The sequence below is a fragment of the Festucalex cinctus genome, chromosome 9 (genome assembly GCF_051991245.1).
Source record: "Festucalex cinctus isolate MCC-2025b chromosome 9, RoL_Fcin_1.0, whole genome shotgun sequence".
NCBI classification, from domain to species: Eukaryota; Metazoa; Chordata; class Actinopteri; order Syngnathiformes; family Syngnathidae; genus Festucalex; species Festucalex cinctus.
In genome coordinates this window covers 19,738,492-19,758,769 of record NC_135419.1, presented here as the reverse complement: position 1 = coordinate 19,758,769, position 20,278 = coordinate 19,738,492, and the positions used below count along the sequence as shown (strand labels likewise).

At 39.6% G+C, this 20,278-nt stretch overlaps 1 protein-coding gene across 2 annotated transcripts in view; it reads left to right on the top strand.

Annotated features, from left to right (window-relative positions):
• The first annotated feature begins 4,126 nt into the window (after window positions 1–4,126).
• lnx2b (ligand of numb-protein X 2b) overlaps window positions 4,127–20,278 on the top strand; it is a 32,855-nt gene continuing 16,703 nt past the window's right edge. The window contains exons 1-3 of one of the 2 annotated variants that reach the window (XM_077532476.1): window positions 4,127–4,351; window positions 16,130–16,611; window positions 19,679–19,872. In XM_077532476.1, coding sequence (XP_077388602.1) covers window positions 16,223–16,611; window positions 19,679–19,872 — 583 coding nt within the window. In that variant the 5' untranslated portion in view covers window positions 4,127–4,351; window positions 16,130–16,222. Of the gene's footprint in view, window positions 4,352–9,868; window positions 9,981–16,129; window positions 16,612–19,678; window positions 19,873–20,278 lie in introns of those variants that run through there. The other variant, XM_077532477.1, reaches the window with a different exon arrangement.

Here is a 20,278-nt window from a genome sequence, read left to right as displayed (position 1 = left end):
GCCACGTTTCTCCAGCACCACTCCAGCTCCATTTTGTTTTGTTTACAAACAAAAACGTTCCCATACTTTCAATTTTTGGTTCCACGAGATTGCACATTGTCACATTATTGTGGGTGTGTCTGGAGGATCACTGTCCACATCTTCAGACAGATAATTCATACAAAAATGTCGAATGTTAGTAGGCCGGTCGATTGATGTCGTTCTCAAGACAAACTCGGTTCTATTTTGATCATGCGAGGCAGCTGCAGAGGCGACAATTCTTAATGAAAGCAAACTGCAAAGGGAGCCTATCCCAAAATAGATTTTGGGTCACCGGAGAGTTGTTGTTACTCCGTCCCCCCTCCCAGGCATGAATCCAGACCAAGGACTCCGTGAGCTCTAAAACGCAAGATCCTAAGAAAATGATGCTGCGTTGTGATCACGGCACATCAAAGAAGGCGCTGGAGTGAGAGCGCAGCTGTCCACACTGGTGCGAGTTTCTCTCCTCGCTGCAGCTCCTGAGGAACTGTTTTTGTGTCGAGGATGTTTACCGATCCCAGGAAAGACAAACAACGTCTCTCTTGTTTGGAGGGCACGCACACACTGCTTGTGTGTATATGTGTGCGAGACTCAGAATGCGTCAGGATATGGCGTATTGTTAGCTCCGTGTTTATCTTGTCTCGGGGTCCTTTCACCCCACTTGCAAGTTCCCCAGCTGTGCCTGATCCAAATCCAATGTTGACAAACCACTCTTTTTGCCACAAAAGACTACAGACGGATGCGCTCCGAGACACAAATCTCGTCGAGATCAGACACGAGCAGAGGTGGTAAAGTAGAGATACTTGGTTCACATTATTCTATGTCACCGTTTGCCGTTTTTTTTTTGTCTTTTCTTGACCTTGTAAGGCGCCAAGATCCCAAACAATCAGTCAATCAAGATCTTAACCGGGGTTGTCTTGACCCCTTTGTTTTTTTTTCTACATCATGTCCCATCCGTGGAGTTCGGAAAAATGTACAAAGCTTATTTTGACAAAGCAAGAAGTACAATATACAGATATGCTTTGAAATTTAGGGACTACAAGTAAAAAGTCTTCAGAAAAAGAGCTGAATACAAACACCTGCAAAATCTACTGAACTCATTGACTGCCATGGACGTTTAAATACATCAAATGGCATCTAACCGTTTACTGCCACCGAGTACATTTTTTGACCGTTCATGAAGGAAGTTCTCGCCAAGCTTGTCTGTGAAATTCCGGTTTGTAAATCTACCAAACTCATTGACTGCCACGAACATTTAAATACATCAAATGGGCTCTAACCGTTTACTGCCACCGAGTACATTTTTCGACCGTTCATGAAGGAAGTTCTCGCCAAGCTTGTCTGTGAAATTCTGGTTTGTAAATCTACCAAACTCATTGACTGCCACGAACATTTAAATACATCAAATGGGCTCTAACCGTTTACTATCATGAGTACATTTTTCGACAGGTCATGAAAGAAATTCTCGCCATGAGCTTGTCTGTGAAATTCTGGTTTGTAAATCTACTTGACTGCCATGAACGTTTAAATACGTCAAATGGGATCCAACCGTTTACTGCCACCGAGTATATTTTTCGACAGGTCATGAAGGAAGGTTTTGCCAAGCTTGTCTGTGAAATTCCGGTTTGTAAACCACTGTACTGATGATGAACAGATGCCAGGAGATGTTCACGTTACATCGCTTCGGATTTGAGATTGAGTCCAATCTGAAGATTAGGGAGTTGAATTTGCCACGTAAATTATGAAAAGGAGATCAATAGAGACATTTTGGAAGTCCCGCAAGCATAAGTACCTCATAAGAAGAATTTGTGTTTTGAGAGGGATTCAAAAGTATTCAAAAGTGTCACCATCATAATTTGAGGTAGCAGAAAAGCAACAAACATGAGCAACAAAGTCATTGTTCTGTTTGACATGTCTCTTTTGGTCACAAAACAGTATTTTTCACTTTTCACTGCTGATTATTGGCAGTGAGGTAATTAAATACAGTAATGAAGTATTTTTTTACTTACTACTTACTTCCCACTACTAGAAATGAGGAGTGACAATGTTGTACTGTTAAAATACACCCTGATCGGGAAAAACGTTCCAAATCACAGCTTTGAGGAGCAACGACACCTTACGTGAACACAAGGCGGCACTGTTGCTCAAGTATACACTGTGAGGCCTCATATTTCACACCGCAGTGCACATTTATTACATGCCAACATACTGTCAACTTGTAGTTAACCCTGTTTTTGTTGCCATAAAACCACTACCTTTCGCAATAAAAGCTGACACGCGAGTAAAAAATGTGATTTATTTGGGGTTGTTTCGGGCTATTTTGAGGGCTGCGCTAATTTTATATTAGCGCTATTAAAACACGTCTCCGCTTAAATACGTTTAGCGGGAGTTTGAGGATCACAATACATGGAGCGCAGTCAAGTTGAGATTAACTGTTTTATTGGTTTTACACGACTAACAGCAACTTCTTACACTTACTAAAACCAATGTAAGCTTATTTTTTACACTTTGTATGACAGGTAAGATTTTGCGAGCTTTGACCTCTACATTTTCATTTCTTTTCCATGTTTAGAGGTCAACCAGTGTCCGCACTAAATTGCATATCATCAAATCATTTTATTTTACAGACAATAATATTTGACATCCTATATTGCAGAGATATTGTCGCAGTATAATTAGACCAAATGTATTTCTTACCTTAAACTTTAAATTGGACTATATTCAACTGTGTTTTGATTTTTGACTAATTTTACGTGTGGAAAAAATGGCTTCAATAGCTATTTTTTGGGTGGGGGTGGATGATAGGTTTGTTGGGGGCGCTACGGTGACACATGAATGGTGTAAAGTACGGTACCCCCTGCGGAATGGAAGGGAAGTCCTCATGCCATAAAACCTCCTCTCTGTGAAAGGCAGTTCCCCCCACCCATTGACAGTTTACAGCCATGGAAGGAAAAGCTCCAAGACAAAAGCGACATTTGCTGATGATGCCAGCTCGCACGACCAGCAGACACTCGCTGGTGACAATGCAGAGAAGTGCAGGAAGTTCAAGCCGCAGAGCGGATGGAATCAAGTGGCTCATTGATTTCAATCTTCACATGCTAATTAAGAGCGAAAGGGGGAAGCTATCATGAGTGGTGAGCGTTTATGGCGAAGAAGGCCTTTTCGAATCACCTAAATGCTATTAGAAGCTTATTTAAAATCAGTATACATTATTGTTGTTGCCTTAACAATTTTGCAGAGAATTCATTTTTTAATAAATGGAACCTTTAAATTAACTGTTTGTTGGGTTGTCAATGTCAACTTCAATGTGTTGCCATGCCAACATTATCTTCACATAGCTGATAGATAATTGACATAATTAATTAATTTAAAATGTGCTACTTCAGAAGTATTAAGTATCTCTAGTTTCAAAAAGGTTGGCGATCCCTGCTGTCGAAAATGATCCCAAGTGATTACCCTGTTGAGTGATGTGTGATTTACAAGGTCAAAGAATCCAGGTCCATAAAAAGTAAAAACTCTGAAACACTTTGGCTTTAGCCACAGGTGCCAAGTCCTACTCAACAGGTGGAGACAAGCTTGTTTACCTGTCAGTTAAGAAGAAGCAGCTATGGCTAAAGCCAATGGGGTTTTTACTTTCTGGACCTGAATTCACCAACCCTGCTTATTTATCTTCTTCAATCTGCACTAAAAACAACCAGGACTGGCATTCATGATTCATGAATGATATATTCTCAAAGGTTATTAGACTTGTTTATGATGGCAATAAATACCTAAATAAAAACTAAATTCTTACGTAATGGCCAGTTTATTTTTGGAAACGCACGTGTTATTTAATTAATATCTCGGACAGTGTCAATAACTGCGTTTTATGGGGATATTTCACGCATTATATTAAATTGGGTAAACACGACATATTGAACATCAAACATTATATAATATAGAAACATGGAAGAGTCACTGAGTTTGTGTCACTGAGAGTGAGAGTAAAGACGTGGGCCTCCCTTCATGTTTCGGTCACCTGCCTTCACTTTCTCTCTCTTTTTTTTTTTTTTTTTTTTTGCCTCACAAGCGCGTTACGTGAGAAAGTCCCTCCTCCTCCTCCTCCTCCTCCCGAGCACGTCCAACTACACCTGGCGGCGAGTTGGGACTTTTTCACCGACGACGAGACAATAAACAAACAAACAAACAAAAAACTCACCAAGGGGACGTCGACATTCTTTGTTTGTTCGTCGTATTCGCCCCACGTGGACAAGACAGACTGACGTCCTTGTTTGTGTTAGCCATTTCCGGGTAGAAGAGTTTAAAAAAACAACAACCAACCACCCCTTCACAGGTAAGCCGCGTTTCGGTCTGACATGAACGAAGTATGTTATTGTACGTAAACAAACATGCAAGAAAGACAAAGAGCACCAACTGGGTTTTAATAATCAAATGTATGATGTGAAAATATTGCAAATACTTTGTTTGGCTTTTGCTACGAAGTAAAGAAGCTGATCGATACAGTCGATACTGTTTACCCGTTTCGGTCATTTACATTGAAATTGGAATTAACGTCTCGAGGCCACCGTTGACATGGGGACAGTGAGTTATTTATGAGCTGGGTGATAAAACAAGCAGGGGCCATAAACGTCTTATTTTAGGAACCTTTTACTGCAGGACATGGAAGTTCAGCCTGACATTTTGGAAGCCTTTGTGTCCAGGTACGACCAATTGTGGTAACTTTTATGGCTTTATTACATTTTGCAAGTGCGAATATCACAGTCGCAGTTATTTGGCTAATGACAAAATAGTGTTGCTAAAGACTTTTCATGAAGAACCCTAATTAAAGTGACTAGAAGCACCTGTCTGGGTACCTCTGATGACAAGTCATGTCATATGTCATCATGGCTGCCGTCTTTATGATATGACTATAGCGCCTTTTTTGGACTCCGCAATGGTTGTTGGTTCAAGTTCAAAATGCAGTGAAAACCCGGTGTCGGTGTAAAATGTGATAGGGCTACGGGGTCGCCTGCAGATGACGTCACGCTACAGGATTGTCTGGAAATTGTCCGTTTAAAATTGTTCAAAATAACAAAATTTATGGACAAAAATTGTAAAAATGTAAATAAACTTTAATATATAAAAGCATGACACTTTAAGAGTAAAAAAAAAAAAAGTAGATTGAAGCGCCTTCGCGCTTGCCGGTGACGTCAGTACAGCAGCGCTAACGAAGGTTGCTTCGGTATGTTTTTTTGTTTTTTTTAGCTGTTCACAAATCAATCACAATAACAAAAAAAAACAGTCTTAGTGATAATAGAACACATTAACAATCTAAACTGACAATATTTGTCACATCTGTGACAATTATTTTGTGTATCATTCATTTAATCAATTTTATTATTTATTCAATATATTTTGTGGTTATGTTCTTAGGTTTATTTTACGTTTTTAGAATTTCAGTCCGTACATTTTGTTATTTAAATGCTGTCTTTAATATTTTCTTTCCATTGTTTGACGTCAACTGGATAATTTCCAGCCAATCCTGTAGCGGGACGTGTTCGTTAGGCGATCCCGTTACGATCTGGCAGCCTGATCACATCTGGTACCGACACCGTGAATGCCTGCTATTGATATATATATATATATATATATATATATATATATATATATATATATACTTAAAGAAATGAAACACTTTCACTCGCACAATTCTCTAAATAAGCGGCACAGTTTACTGTAAAACGGACTCATTAAACAACAGATCATTATTAGTGCCGCTCCGATTAGTCAGCCACCGATTGTGATCGGCCGATCAGCCTCTGTGCAGTGTAGCATCCCTTGATCATAATATACTGTATATTCGTGCATTTTCTACATGATCAATTTTAATTAATGCCCTGTTTTTGTATCAGGGTGGAAATTTGGATATAATATTGTTTTAATCAGATTCATTAATTAATCAATAAAAAATAATTGACAGATGAATCGATTATTAAAATAATGAGCAACTCTAAAACTGAAAAATGTGAAGCTAATCTATGTGATCGGAATCGGTATCGGCCAGTTTAACTCATGGGTAATCAGTATCAGAATATCAGCAGCATAAAACCTTGATTAGAACACGCGTAATAATAATAATTTTATATGTAAATGTTCAGCCAAACCATACACAGTGAAACTGCTGGACATGGTGTGGCATGTTACTATAGTGAAGGTGTGCATCTCTAAATTCAGACTTGCCTGTAAACTGTAATAACCCCTTAAAGAAATAATAATAATTTGCTGATCTGCGATAAGAGATGATTGTAAAACACAAAATTTGGCATGCTGAATCGTCGTGACATAAGCGACAATAAATCTGAGATGTTTTGAAGTGCATCCAATTGTACAACTTTATGGCTTTCTTTTGTAATTAAATCCATTTAGAAGATATATGGTCTGCCATGATCTTGAAAGATTAACAAAAGGGTAAGTTTTATGATCATCTAAATATTAACAAATATAGATAGAAGAAGAAAATGAAATGTCCCGTGAATAAACTATGCCGATGTCCTTCTTGGATTGATCACCTTTACGTTGTGTGCAATTTCCTTTGCTGGTAATCTGGAACTTGACGCATCGCTCGTCTGACGGTCGGTCGGGTGAAATCATTCGTCTGGTGTGGTGTCACCGAAGTTCTGTGAGAGGGTGTGGCAAGACATGTGACTCACTGGTATACAATATTGTCATCATAGCTAGTGGTCGGGCCCAGACTAGTAATCCTCGTGAGACTTAAGGACATTGTCGGACCGCCAACATTCTCCCTCTTCCATGCAGTGGAAAAAAAGATTACACTGTCACATGATGGTGACTTGCGAGGCATTTTTTCATTTGGATAAGGTGTTTACTTGTTAAGGCGCAAGACTAACAGCTCCAGGCTTAAAACAGCCTTTGCTTAGGTGAGAGAAACTACACGCTGTTTATGAGGAACTCAAAACGTGTGTAAGCAGGAAGATGGAACAACCTTTTACAGAAACTATTTTTAGGTCTGAAATATTGTAAATGGAGTCTGATATGGTTGTACTTGCGGTTTGACAACGTTGTGACGTTTGTGTGAACCGTACCAGGGTTTCTCCTGGCTACGTACCCCCTACTCTCCTTCCGACACATTTGTAGTAGGAAAGAACAGCATTTGATTTGACATTGCCTCTTTTTTGGTGGTTTTAGGAGCAGCTTCCAACTGTTTCCAATTAGGCATGAGCAGGTTTCTGGTTTATAGGTAGACCGTGATTTTAAAGTGAGTTAGAAAACTGCTGAAACTTTCCATCAGCTTGTATGAGCTGTTTTTCTGCGAGTGACACAACCTCTGTAATGAGAGATAGCATGTCTACAATTGGTATAATTAAGCTAGCTAACTACTATCATGGCTAACCGTTAATTTCCACTATGGGGCTTAGGAAAAACAAGAAAAACAACAATGAAAAGAGGAATATACTGCTTAGTTTAAGCAAAATGATCTGTAGCTGTCCCTCCACTCTAGGGCTGGGTATTGCCGCCAACCTCACGATACAATACGTATCACGATACAGGGGTCACGATACGATACGTATTGCGATACATATGTTTCCCAATACTTGATCTTCAAGGCGACACATATTCCGATATATTACATTAATTTTCTTGCATTTTATAAAAACAGTCATATGTGTACCTAAAGGATATGTTTGTTATGTTGACTGCCAAAAATATTTTTGTTAGCAGCTCTTCTGGTTTACCACCTAGCGGCATGCCTGTTCTAAATGTGTACGCACTGCACAGCAAGGAGCAGCTTTCACAAACACACCGGGAACATTTATTAATAGGCATGAGCCGATATGAGCAAAAATATCAAAGTATTGAAATTACAGCTCTAAAATGTGCTTATTTGAAATATTTCGGGAAATAAAAACAGAATTGTTTTCATGTAACACATTCTATTTCGTTTTTAACCAAAATATACGAAAATTGTTACATTAAAAAACGTGCCATGTTAAGTTTATAAGTAAATAAATGTTGATATTCTTCCTCTGTTTTCATTTTTCTTAGCAAGACACAGTGTCCAATCACTGGTGAGCTATTTTTTGCATTAATTGAAGTCAATTAACTTCAAAGACGCTTCTGGTTTTTATTTTTTTAGTACAATGTAAGCTGCAAAGGCAAACGTTAACTGCCTATTTAAAGATAACGAGCAATATCGATTCTGACGCCTGCGTATCGATACACGTATTGTAATGAGGCCCGCAACGATATATTGCCGTATCGATTTTTTGAGTACACCCCAACTCCACTCAATCAGCAGGCGAGGCATTTTCGGACCTGTCCTTTACTTTATTTGCAGATTGACATCATCAGACAGACACTTTTGCAGTCATCAATCACCGTGAAAACCGAGTAAAAATAAACATAATATTGGTTCCTTCCGAGAATTTACAAGGAAGCATAGCAACTGTTGTCAAAAGAAATGACTTCATTCCGCTTGCTGAGGGCTCTAAGCCGAGATTCAAAATTTTTTGCGTCTTTGTGTAGCAAACATTCAAATACTTGCAACTTGAAAAATGAGACAATGAATGCAAATAAAATGTGATACATTTGCGCTGGTGTGCTTTCAGAGCCTGGCGGAATTGGTGGGAAGTCATCAGGCATTAACGGGATTCAAGTTGAACTGAGGAATTTTTAAATAGTTATTACGGGTGTAAAATAAACAGTTTGAATCGGAAAATCGGTTTTGATGTAAAAAGATGCATCGAATCAAACCCAATTCAATCATTTCCTCTCCATACGTATCAAATTGTCTATTGGAGAGATATCATTGAAAGAAATGCCGCATTTACAATACTGATAAGTTAATATGTACTATATGTAAAATGACAACAAAAAATTCATGGTACTCAGTTGGAGCGGGTATGATCATCATCATTCTCTTGTTTGCAAGGTAATTTGGGTTGAAAAATGACCAGGATGCGCTTTTTTTTTTTTTTCATTCCCTCCACATAATGTGCCAGAACAACACAATTCTGCTTCCAAGAGGGTTTCTCAAAATTAATTGAAGCCGTTTATTCCTCGACTCCTCTGACACTGGCAGCTAGTACAGAGTTTTAGCTTTTGTTTGTCAGCAATTTTTTCACCGACTGGCAAATCGAGGTCACAGCGAAGCCAAATATCTGATCCGCTCATTTTGCAAGCTTTTTTTTTTTTGCCTTTTATTGGCTATTGCATACAATCGGCAAAGATATCAAACTTAAACCATATTACAGATTCATATTGGGGGGGAAAAAAATCCATATTGATTGTATGCGTCCTCGAAGAATGTGAGGGGGATAAAAAAAAAAAAAAAGAAAAAGTTATTTACACGTTTTATGTGTTGCAGATCACCCCAGATTGTGGGGTGAGCGTGGAACGTATCCCTGTCGATAAACAGGGTTTTACTGTACCTACTTTCCCACCCCCTCGTATACGGGTCACAATCTAGGTGAGTTTGTTTCTGCCTGCATGTGTATGTGTCACAGGATCCATGTACACTATCCATTACAAGAGCAGGTATCACTTGTACCAAGTGGAAAAAAACAACAACACACAAATCAGATGTTTGTTTGCAATCAGTCATTCAGTATACTTCACCTGACAAAGTGCAACATCAGCAGACCTCCACCCAACACACACGCATTACTTACGGCCACTGACAAGAAGGAACACTTTGCTCTCGGCCCGAGCTGCGCTCTGCCTAGTTACACCGAATCACCGCTGCATTCCTTCCGCCTGTGCAGCGCGCACATATTCTGTCTTCCTCACTTAGACGCACACACACACACCCAACACACATGCACGCCCAAACATTATCGTGACGGTGTACAAGGGAGGCAGGGCTCTGGTTTCATTGAGGCTGCTGGAGGCAGCTGCTAGGTTCCAGTCTCGTGTTTGCGTGCTTTTGACTGCTCTGCCGCTCCACATCGGAGATACCGTCTCTGGTGAGTACAATAACGAGGATAATAACCTGAGATTGAGGGGGGGCAACTTATCTTCAAGACCGTAGCCGTAGAGAGAAAACTCACGCTAGTAGTTTCTTGCCATTGTGAGCAAGTCTGAACAAATAACAAAGCAACATTCTACCTCCCAAATCCACATGTTGAACTCAAGCCAATTACAGCAATTTTATCAATCCTTGTGCTCCTAATTTTGTATTTCTCAGTAGTTGAATGTTTGTTTGTTTTTATGTAATGTTTTCCCGTGACTCTACCATTCATTTGCGCTAAGTGGACCCAAGTTGAAGGTCCTCAGTTTACGACGCCCTGACGTAATCTATACGGCTATAAAGAGAGCACAGTCGTTTAGTTTGTTGGGTGGTGTAAGAAGGCACTCTGTATTTATTTGTTTCATAATATGGCCAAGAAATGTTCTTCATACAAATATTTAACATATTCAAAGCCCTAATTTGATCATATCAAATATTCCAATTTGAATTTGTTTTTCATATATACCGTAGATAGATCAGTTATATTTGCTCTTAGGACGATATTGCTTTTTTTTTTTTCATAGAGGGCATCTAAAATAAATAAAAACTTCACATGTATGGATAGGTCTGAAGCCACTGAAGGGTTGGAATTAAAAAAAAATATTCAGAAATTATTTAGTTATCACACTTCCAAGAGGGCACCAACTTTTGGCTCAAATTGAACCAGAGGGTTATTTATTTATTTTTTTTAGGCACACCAGGGTTAATGTAATTATGTTAGCGACAATTGGCTGGTGGCCACTTCAGGTGACCAGATCCGGGTTGCCCAAAGTCAGCTGGCCTGTAGCTCACCCGTGACCTCGATAAAATAAATAAATAAATAAATAAAAATTACAAAAAATGATGGATGTCCGTAAAATAATTGGACTTTTGAAGTACTTTTTTACATACAAAGTCACGTTACATCGCTGCCGTTGGAATGGCGGTGCGGAGGTATATGAACGGCTGCCTTTTATAACTACAAGAAGTAAACAAAGAAATAAAAATATTCATTGTATAACTTGTAGATACAACAGCTCCAGTTGTTTTGGGAAGACTATTTGGGAGTGTTTGTGTGGGAAATATTTGTATTATCTTGACGAACATTTGTGAGGTCACTGAAGTTTGTCCTGCAAGAGGGTCTGGCTTGCAATCTCTCTTACAGTTCATCCACATTGAACTTATCCATGCCTGTTCACACAGAGTTGGAAGCATGCGCTTATCCAAGAATGTCAGAATGATTGACGTCAAAAATTGAGAGGTGTGTCCCAAATTCCAATACAGTTGTCCGCCTATTGCTCTGTGCACTGTGTGCCAAATGACAGGACAATTACACGGCCGTGAAACCTATGTATCGCAGAGAATACATTCCAGACATACTTGATAGGTAGAAATCAGCAATATAGACCATATTTTAAAAAATAAAACTTTTAGAATTGACTCTTCTCACATGCTTTAATCATATTTAAACACATTCAAACACCCTTAGTGAATGTTTACTATAGAATTGACACATAAAGGAAAAGAAAAATTATAGAAGTTGTATATTTAACTCATTCACTGCCAGCCATTTTCAGAAAAGCGAGCTTCAGCTTGCCAGCCATTTTTGAGGATTTTGACTCATTTTTGAAGACCCACAGAATATTTTGTTCTATAGGTATATATACATGGAACCCACCAAATGAAAGGTTAAACCCTCTTCTTTCATTTAAAAAAAAAAGTAAGTTTCTAACATTCTCCCTTCTCTAGTTATTCGCAATAGAACAACACTAAGTTTAACCAATTTTTCTGTTTTTGACTAGAAAACGGAGAAAAACAGCTTTTTGTGAAAAGGTTCCTTTTGAGTTAAATTTTGACTTTGATGCCAATACTCTCTGCTTTTGTAGCATCTCAAACATCTGAACAGTCCTTTCCTTCGTTACAACAACATAAAAAACACAGAAAAATGTATTTTGATGGTAAATTTATTGATAACTATTGACAATTCAGATGAAGCAAACAAAAAAACTTTGAACTACATATACAAGTGGGAAAAATTTTGAACTACATACAACAACAATACAACTATTTACAATATTTACAAAAAAAAAAAAAAGAAATTCATTTTGAACTATATACATGTTTTGTGCATATGCACGAGTATGTGGGTGCGCACTGCTTGTATGAACTTTTAACTATTTACAAATGTGTGTGGGTGTGTGTGTGTGCGTGTGCATGTGAGAGAATGTGTATCGCCCCTATGATGTGTAGTGTTTTTTGGTGTGGTATGACGTGAAGCAGCTTCCTGGGTGCAAGGGTACATGGCAAGATGCACACCACATGGTGGTCTCCCTCCTTAGGCCTTTTCGTTGGCACACCCGACACCTTCTTGTTGGCACCAACTTCTTGCTGGTGGGCACCAACTTCTCCAGCCGATGTCTGCCCATTTGCCCATCAAGCCTGCTCTCCGGGTCTTTCATGTATGGGGCCCTTGTTTGTTTCCCCACAGCTTGCTCATCACCCTGTCCAACTTGCTTTTTCACGGTCCATGAAACAACAACCTTTTTTATAAACGCAAGTAAGGTTGCAGGCTTCTGTGGGTTTTTGACTCTGTATAAAACATGTGCATTGAACATGCACAATTGAAAAAGATAAGTGACAAACTTCATTGACCAATTGACAGAGCGCCTGAGGAAGGGGTAATAAACAATGTTTTGGTCTAGTTTGTCCACCCCATTCATTGAAGCATTGTACTCCACAACACATTCCGGTTTGAGAATGGTGACTTTTTCCTTGTTCCCCTTCTGCCACACTTCGACAGGATGCGTTCTGTCTTTATGGCAGGTTGTCACCATCTTGACAGTCCGCTTGTCCTGCCATGCAACAACCATCACCTTGTCATTGTGACAGACAAGCTTGCCATTTGCCCCCAAGCTTGTCTTGTTTGCCTCTCTTATGAGCTGAGGCTCCCCACGGTTCTTTCGGAGTGTCCCACACACATTAGTCTTTGCTGAAAGAAGACGCTCACAGAGGCCAATAGAGTTATAAAAATTGTCCATAAACAGGGTATATCCCTGACCTGTGAGGCGGTCAAGTAATGTAAAAACAATGTCAGGCAGGGTACGGGATACACCAATGTATGGCATCAAGTTGAAGCAGTAGCCAGTCTCAGAATCACAAAGAATATATGATTTAATCCCATATTTGATGGGTTTTTGGGGGTTGTACACTTTGAAGGAGAGCCGACCACGCCACATCATCATGCCCTCATCTATACAAATGTTTTGTTTTGGCGTGTACAGATCTTTGAATTTGGCCACTACATAGTCCAGGACTGGGCGGACCTTGTGCATTTTGTCTGATGAATCATGTGCAGTGCCATTGAAGTGCAAATACCTCCAAATAATTTGATATCTATTTCTGGACATTGTTTGTCCAAAAAAAGGTGTGCTCTCAAACTCCTCTACACTCCAGTAGTCTTCCAAGACAGGTTTCTTGATGAACCCTGTAATGAAACTTAGGCCAAGGAAGGTTTTGAGTTCTTCTACAGTAAGTGGCCTCCAGTCGTGACTTCTACTGTATGGAAGTCCACAGGGGTTTTCCTGCAACGAATCAAGCGCGTTGGCATTTGTCTCATCAACAATATGCTGCAGCAGCTCATTGGTGATGAAAAGCTCGAGAAAATCGACCGGCAGGTCTGACTCCAGCTCCGCAGCAGAGCCCTGGGGTCCGGGCTTAGCGGTGAAGCGAATCCTTTTTGGCCTCCAGTTTGTCTGCTTCCAGGATTGATCCTCACTTCGGTTCAATGATCCAACTGTAAATTACAGAAAAATAAATACCATGACATTTTTATTTATTGATGTGGTGTGATTTGTACTAAAAACGTTTTTACCTCTTTTAGCCCCACCCAAAGCAGCTGCAGTATTTCTGGATGTACCTGCTGTGAAACATAGAATCAAAAGATTACTTTTTGTTTTATTGCTATATTTTTTTGCGGATTTTTTTTATTTATTTATTTATTTTACCTCTCTTTGCTCTGCCAATCTGTGAGACCCGACTGGTGGATGGCCCCTCTGTAAATAATAGAAGCATATGATTTTTACTGCTGCCTGGATTTTTTTTCCTCTTTACCTTTACCTAAACATTTTCCTGCCCTTTCATACACTTAGATTTACACTATTTTCATTTTCTCCTCATTGCTTGACTTAGTCTAGCTTTTTATATACATGCACAGATGTCGATCACTGAAAGAAGAACAATAAATAAGACTAACTAGTCCTTCTAGCATCAATGCTGTACTCCGTATCACATTTTTATCCCCACCCACATCGACAGAAAAACACAACTCGTACAGGATTTGACGATCGCACAAGTTAGCTCATTATCACAACACATTTACGTCAGTGTAATAAATGAAGTGCATGTAACGGAAAGACGAGGAGATCGCGAGTAAAGGAAAAGTTAGCGAGTTAGCACGTTAGCTCTCACCGTCATCGCTACTCTGAGATGTGTCCGAGTCTTCGCTCCAGTCAGGGGTTTTTGTGGGCAGATACTCATCCGATGAGTCGCATGACGTGTCCGTCCATTCAGTGGAATCGATGGATGCAGCAACAGATTCCTCCTGACTGCCTTGTGAGCTCACCGGCTGACTAACATGCGGCTCCGTTTGCACACGTGGTACCTTGCTCCTCAAAGTCATCTTTTCCCTTCTTTGATCGTCATTTTCGTTCAAAGATGACGATCCTCCACGTTTCTGGCTGGACTTTGGTTTCAACAAACTCTTCTCCAGTGTAAGCTGTCTAAAAGTAGACATAATGCTGGATTTGCTATTCTAATATGCTCTGCTATGCTAATATGCTCCGCTCTGCTCCGCTCCACAACTACTCCTCAACTTCCGTTGGTGCGTCACGTTGGATAAGCTCACTCCCAAGGCAGTGCTGCCATCTAGTGGTGGAAGTAAATAGGCTACAACCTTGAAAATCACACATCTGATGCACCAGACCTTTATCCACAGCTTGCCATTAAAAAAAGGGATTGACGAATTAACTCGTCGAAGGCAGGGGGCGCTATTTTTCACTTTAACGAACTGACTCGTCCAAGGCAGTGAATGAGTTAAGGACCAACATTTTAAACCAAAACATAATTTCATCTATGAAAGTCTGATAGCATAATGCTAGCAGGTAATGCGAAAAACGGAGAATGAAAATTAGCATTGTATTGATGTTATTGGTCATTCTAAACCGTCAAACTTCTGCTACTTTAATCTTTCAATGCAAAAACGTGATACGAAAATGGTGTCTTCTTCTTACGCTTAATTACGCTGCATCTATTCTGGTAGAGCTCAATGCTGCCCCGTGTGTTGTGGCACAACATGGTACTACACTGAGGCTCGCACATGTAAATCTCAGATTTTCCTGTGTCCTTTAAAAAAAAAATAAAAAAAAAATAAATAAATAAATAAATAAATAAATATATATATATATATATATATATATATATATATATATATATATATATATATATATATATATATATATATAATTAGTTACAAATCCGCAATACACCAAGGGTGTGTTAAAGCAAGGATTCACTGAAATGAACAGTCGAGAGGCATGTCCCAAATCGCGATACTGTGGACCGTGTGTTGTATCACTACGTACAGTTTGTGAAATTGAGACAAGTACAGTATGTGTTTCTATGTGTTCTAGGAGGTCAGATGTTTGTTCCAAGAATGTGTTCATATTCAGCATTCTTTTTATGAGGAGAATTTAAGGAGATTAAGTGGGGCACATAGAGCAAGACTGGTGCTGATTGGGCACAAGGGGCCATTAGTGACAGGACCTCCACTGCTGCCCACTTCATTCAAACCTCTCGCTCTCTCCTAGCACCAGTCTTTGTTCCTTAGTTCAGTCCACTCTCTCCTTTTATCATAGTTAGCTCCTGCCGTGGAATATAGAGCAACATATTTTTTTTTAGCTGAAATGAGAATTCCTTTTGTCCCTCAGGAAGCCCGCTGAGAGGAAGCAGCTGCAGTAACGCTGCCATGTTGCTATCGCTCGCTTGATTTGTCATTTCCTGTAGGCCGCCTTGAGCGGGAGTAGCTCTTTAACCGCCTCATTACACCTCACTCTGTTCGTCCGTCCACAGAAGATGAAGACATGGAGGTAACGTGATCGTCGGACCCTTTATCGCGCACTGACCGGAGTTGCCTTGACTTGAGCACACCGTTTTCGAGGGACCATGTCTACAGCAGAAACCAAGACTGCCGGCTTGTCCTGGGCGAGGGTCTGCAAGGAGTGCGGGCAGCAGCACGAGGGCCAGGACAGCCACCTGTACGAGTATCCCGACGATGTGGATGACGAGCTGGTGTGCCACATCTGTCTGCAGCCCCTCATCAGGCCCATGGACACCCCCTGCGGACACACCTACTGCTTTGAGTGTCTGGGCAGCTTCTTGAAAGAGAAGGACTTTTGCCCCGTGGACCGCCAACGGCTGCAGCTGCACCAGTGTCGGCCCTCCACCCTGTTGGTCAGGAACCTGCTTGACAAGCTGGCTGTCATGTGCCCTTACTATGCCGAGTGCCAGCAGCAGATGCAACGCTGTGAACTTCAGCCTCATCTGCACAATAGGTAGGCTTACACATCCTCAGGTTTGTTTGATAAGTCAATAAAATATGTTTAGAGAACGCCGGCAGTATCAACTAGAATACTGAATTCATATGCTGGCACCTCATTTCACAAATTTAATTTGTTTAAAAAAATAAAAATAAAAATCACATCACAAACCAAAGCAATTTTTCCCATGAAATGAACGCAAATCAATCTATTCCAGCCCCTTATTTTAATTGGGGTGTAGTTAAAACAATACAGTACACTATTAGAAATAAGTGAAACCACATTTTCTTAAAGCTACAAAATCACTATGCCAAAAAAGCAAGATAACCTGTAGGTTAAGCACTCATTGTGTGATTTCATTAGTTTCAGTGTATGGCGGACCAAAACTGCCAAAATTCAAAATAACTAAATGACAAAAAGTGAAAATAAAAATGGATATAAAAAATATAATTTGAAAATTAGATAAAAAGAATAAATATAAATGGAAATAAAAAGAGAGGAATGTGTATATATATATATATATATATATATATATATATATATATATATACACACACACACATTTGTATTTAATTTTTGAATTATTTTTTTATATCCATTTTTATTTTCACTTGTAGTCATTTGTTTATGTTGTCATTTATTTATTTATTTAGTCATTTATTTAGTCATTTATTTATTTTTAATTTTGCCTGTTTTGGGCCGTACTGCCTCGAAATGTTATCCAAATGAGGGGGCGGTCCTAAGCGTGTCTTGGGTTGGACTCCACCATTGCAAACTGCCTGTCATTGGTCGAGTGAGCAGCTCGGCGAACAAGGACATCTCGCCGGCTTGCAATGGAGAGCTCCAGCAATGAACGACTATAAATAAATAAATAAATGACTAAATAAATAAATGAATGAATGACTAAAAGTGAAAATAAATACGGATATAAAAAAAAATACAATTAAAAAATTAAATAAAAATGTATTTATTTATATATATTTTTAGCTCTTTTTTTATTTCTATTTCTATTTTTTTAATATAATTTTTGAATGATCTTTTTTTTTTTCTATCCATTTTTATTTTCCCTTTTAGTCACTTATTTATTTTGAATCTTTGGCAGTTTTGGTCCTCCATATCAGTGTGCCCAGGTGTTTGCCCTCAAAATGTTTTTCTTAAACTAAAATGGCTGAGGTCCTTTGAGATTTTTTTTTTTTTTTGCGTACATTGCTTGACAATTGCACCATGGTTTTGTGTTCAGTCAAAGTAATACAGTACAACCTTCTGTATGTGGAGCCTCAAAACCCGATGCGGGGGTCACAATTTTCTGACCAGGGTACATCCGTTGGCACAAAATTGGTGCGTTTTCGGGTATGTTGAGGCCCCTAAAAGTTAATCTGAACAAAAACTATAAACATTTTTTACATGTCCATATAAAATTTCCCACAGCTGGTGTCAAAATATCTGTAAGTTCCCCCTCTGCCGTTTACGCCTAACCCAGCGAAAGCATGAGATAGTTGATGTTCCCTTACACAGTACAAAATGGGTCAAGTAAAAAATAACTTAGCAAGAACATGTCAGCCAATAACCAAATAGGTTAAAGTGTAACAAGAGAGCAAGTGCATAACAAGCTTGTTGTGGTGCTTGTGGAAAAACACACTCCTCCGTCCTAATATCTAGGTGAGAAGATTTGTCAGTTTAATATGCAGCCGAAGCCCACAGCTCCTTAGTTTAGCATAAAGACTAACAACTGAGCTAATCTTTCTACTATAGCATGTCGAAGGTGCATTAAGTCACACTTTTAAATGTATGCGTTTAATCCTCGGATAGTTATGAGCCACACGGCCTCTCAGCTGGGTAACAGGAACTTCCTTTACTCTTTTCTGCTGGTTGCCAGGCAACTTGGCTGTCTGGACATTTATTCAATCAAACAGACAAGTTTAGCTTCATCCTGATTGCGGTTTAATGCTAAGCTAACTGGTTGATGGCTGCAGTGTAATGCTTACGAGAGTGGTATTGCTCTTTTCTAATCAGTTGCTAAAAAGCCTGTGAGCTCATTTGTAATTCATACATTATACAGTAAATTCACTGGTCATATCATTAGGTACCTGCATTTCTGCAAAAATGGCAACTCCACTAAATAGGGCACTTGTATGGCTAGGGAGTAATTCCCAACACAACCATATATTATGTAAGTCCCCTGTCTCCATGTGAGTTATAAAAAGTATCCCATTCCGCTCCATTTCATAGAATACGTCCTGAAAATCATTAACAAGAAGAGTGGTGCATGTGCACTTTAAAAATATGTGACCTGCTGGAACTGCTGTCATATATTCAGTTGCGTAACGCGGCGATCTGTAAATCAGTCGCCTTGTTATCCGCATGGTCAGCGAGGTGCTTCTCATGTCCGAGGTCGGCCGCGGTAACGCAGCCTGTTGTGGTTGGCAGGCAGCAGCCGGTCTGCGCAAACAATCACAGGGGGCAAAGTTCGGCCGTGAGGAATAAGCTCGCTCAAGTATGCAAAGCATTTTGAGCATATATTCCATATCCTTGATAACTAGCTTAAAGTCCATATACTTGTACATTCTTTGTACTTAGTAGTCATTGCACTAGGAGAATGGCGATCTAGTATTTTATTTTAGTTTTTTCTATTGCTAGTGTCACTTTTGGCCTACTTGTATGCAATGAAACCACACAGTAAGGTCCTGTGCTGCTTGTGACACATCCTTTTGAGTTTAGACTTAGACTCGACTTTATTGATCCGTTTGGGATGGCTCCCTCTGGGAAATTTACATATCAAGCAGCAATAAGCCAGATAATAAAATACAAAAAAATTCAATCAATCAATAAATAAGGTTATTACACCAGAGATTGAATTAATAATAATAACAATAAAATAAAAATTCAATCAATCAATAAATATAAATAAAAAAAATTCTCTCCATTAGTATGTCCACCCCTATCATTGCACCTCATAAAACTGCTATTCCCCCATGTTTATATATATATATATATATATATATATATATATATTAAAAAAAAAAAGTTGAATAAGCCATTGAACCATCATCACTTCTCCCTGATCGTATTTTGTTTCCTCCAGATGTCCCGCTTTCAGGAGACTCCGAGAGGAAGCGGAGAAGAGGAAGAGGCCCTCGTGGAACGAACTGAAGGGACGCAAAGGTGACGGCGAGCTGTCTGCCGACGCTAAGCATTCAGAAGCTCCGCCGCGCAGCGCCACCAGAGACCCGCCCGATCCCGGACTCATCAACCCCGCCTACGAAGAAAACGAGGACGGTACGGAGTTGTTTGTCATCAAGACGTTTGCTCCAAGTGCACAAGTCGTTCCCTCAAGATGATGTTTAGCTGAGATGAAAAGAAATGATCTCGCCGGTGTGCCCATCCCCCCTCTCCCGTCTGTAGGGAGTGATTGCAGACGCTGAAGAATTGCTGATTGTTGAATCCTAAGTCTGCCATGGGTGAATCATTAGCATAGCTGCAGGAACACGCAGCAGATTACAGCTGTTTTAACCAAGACACCCTTTATCTGGAAAATTGCTGCCAGCTTCTCGCAAGTCTGTCTGGAGTCTGGACCAACATTTAGTTCACAAACTACAGTCAACCCCAGTTTATCGCAGGGGGATACGTTTCAGTCCCACCTCATATTGTTTTTTTTTGTTTTGTTTTTTTTGTTTTGTTTTTT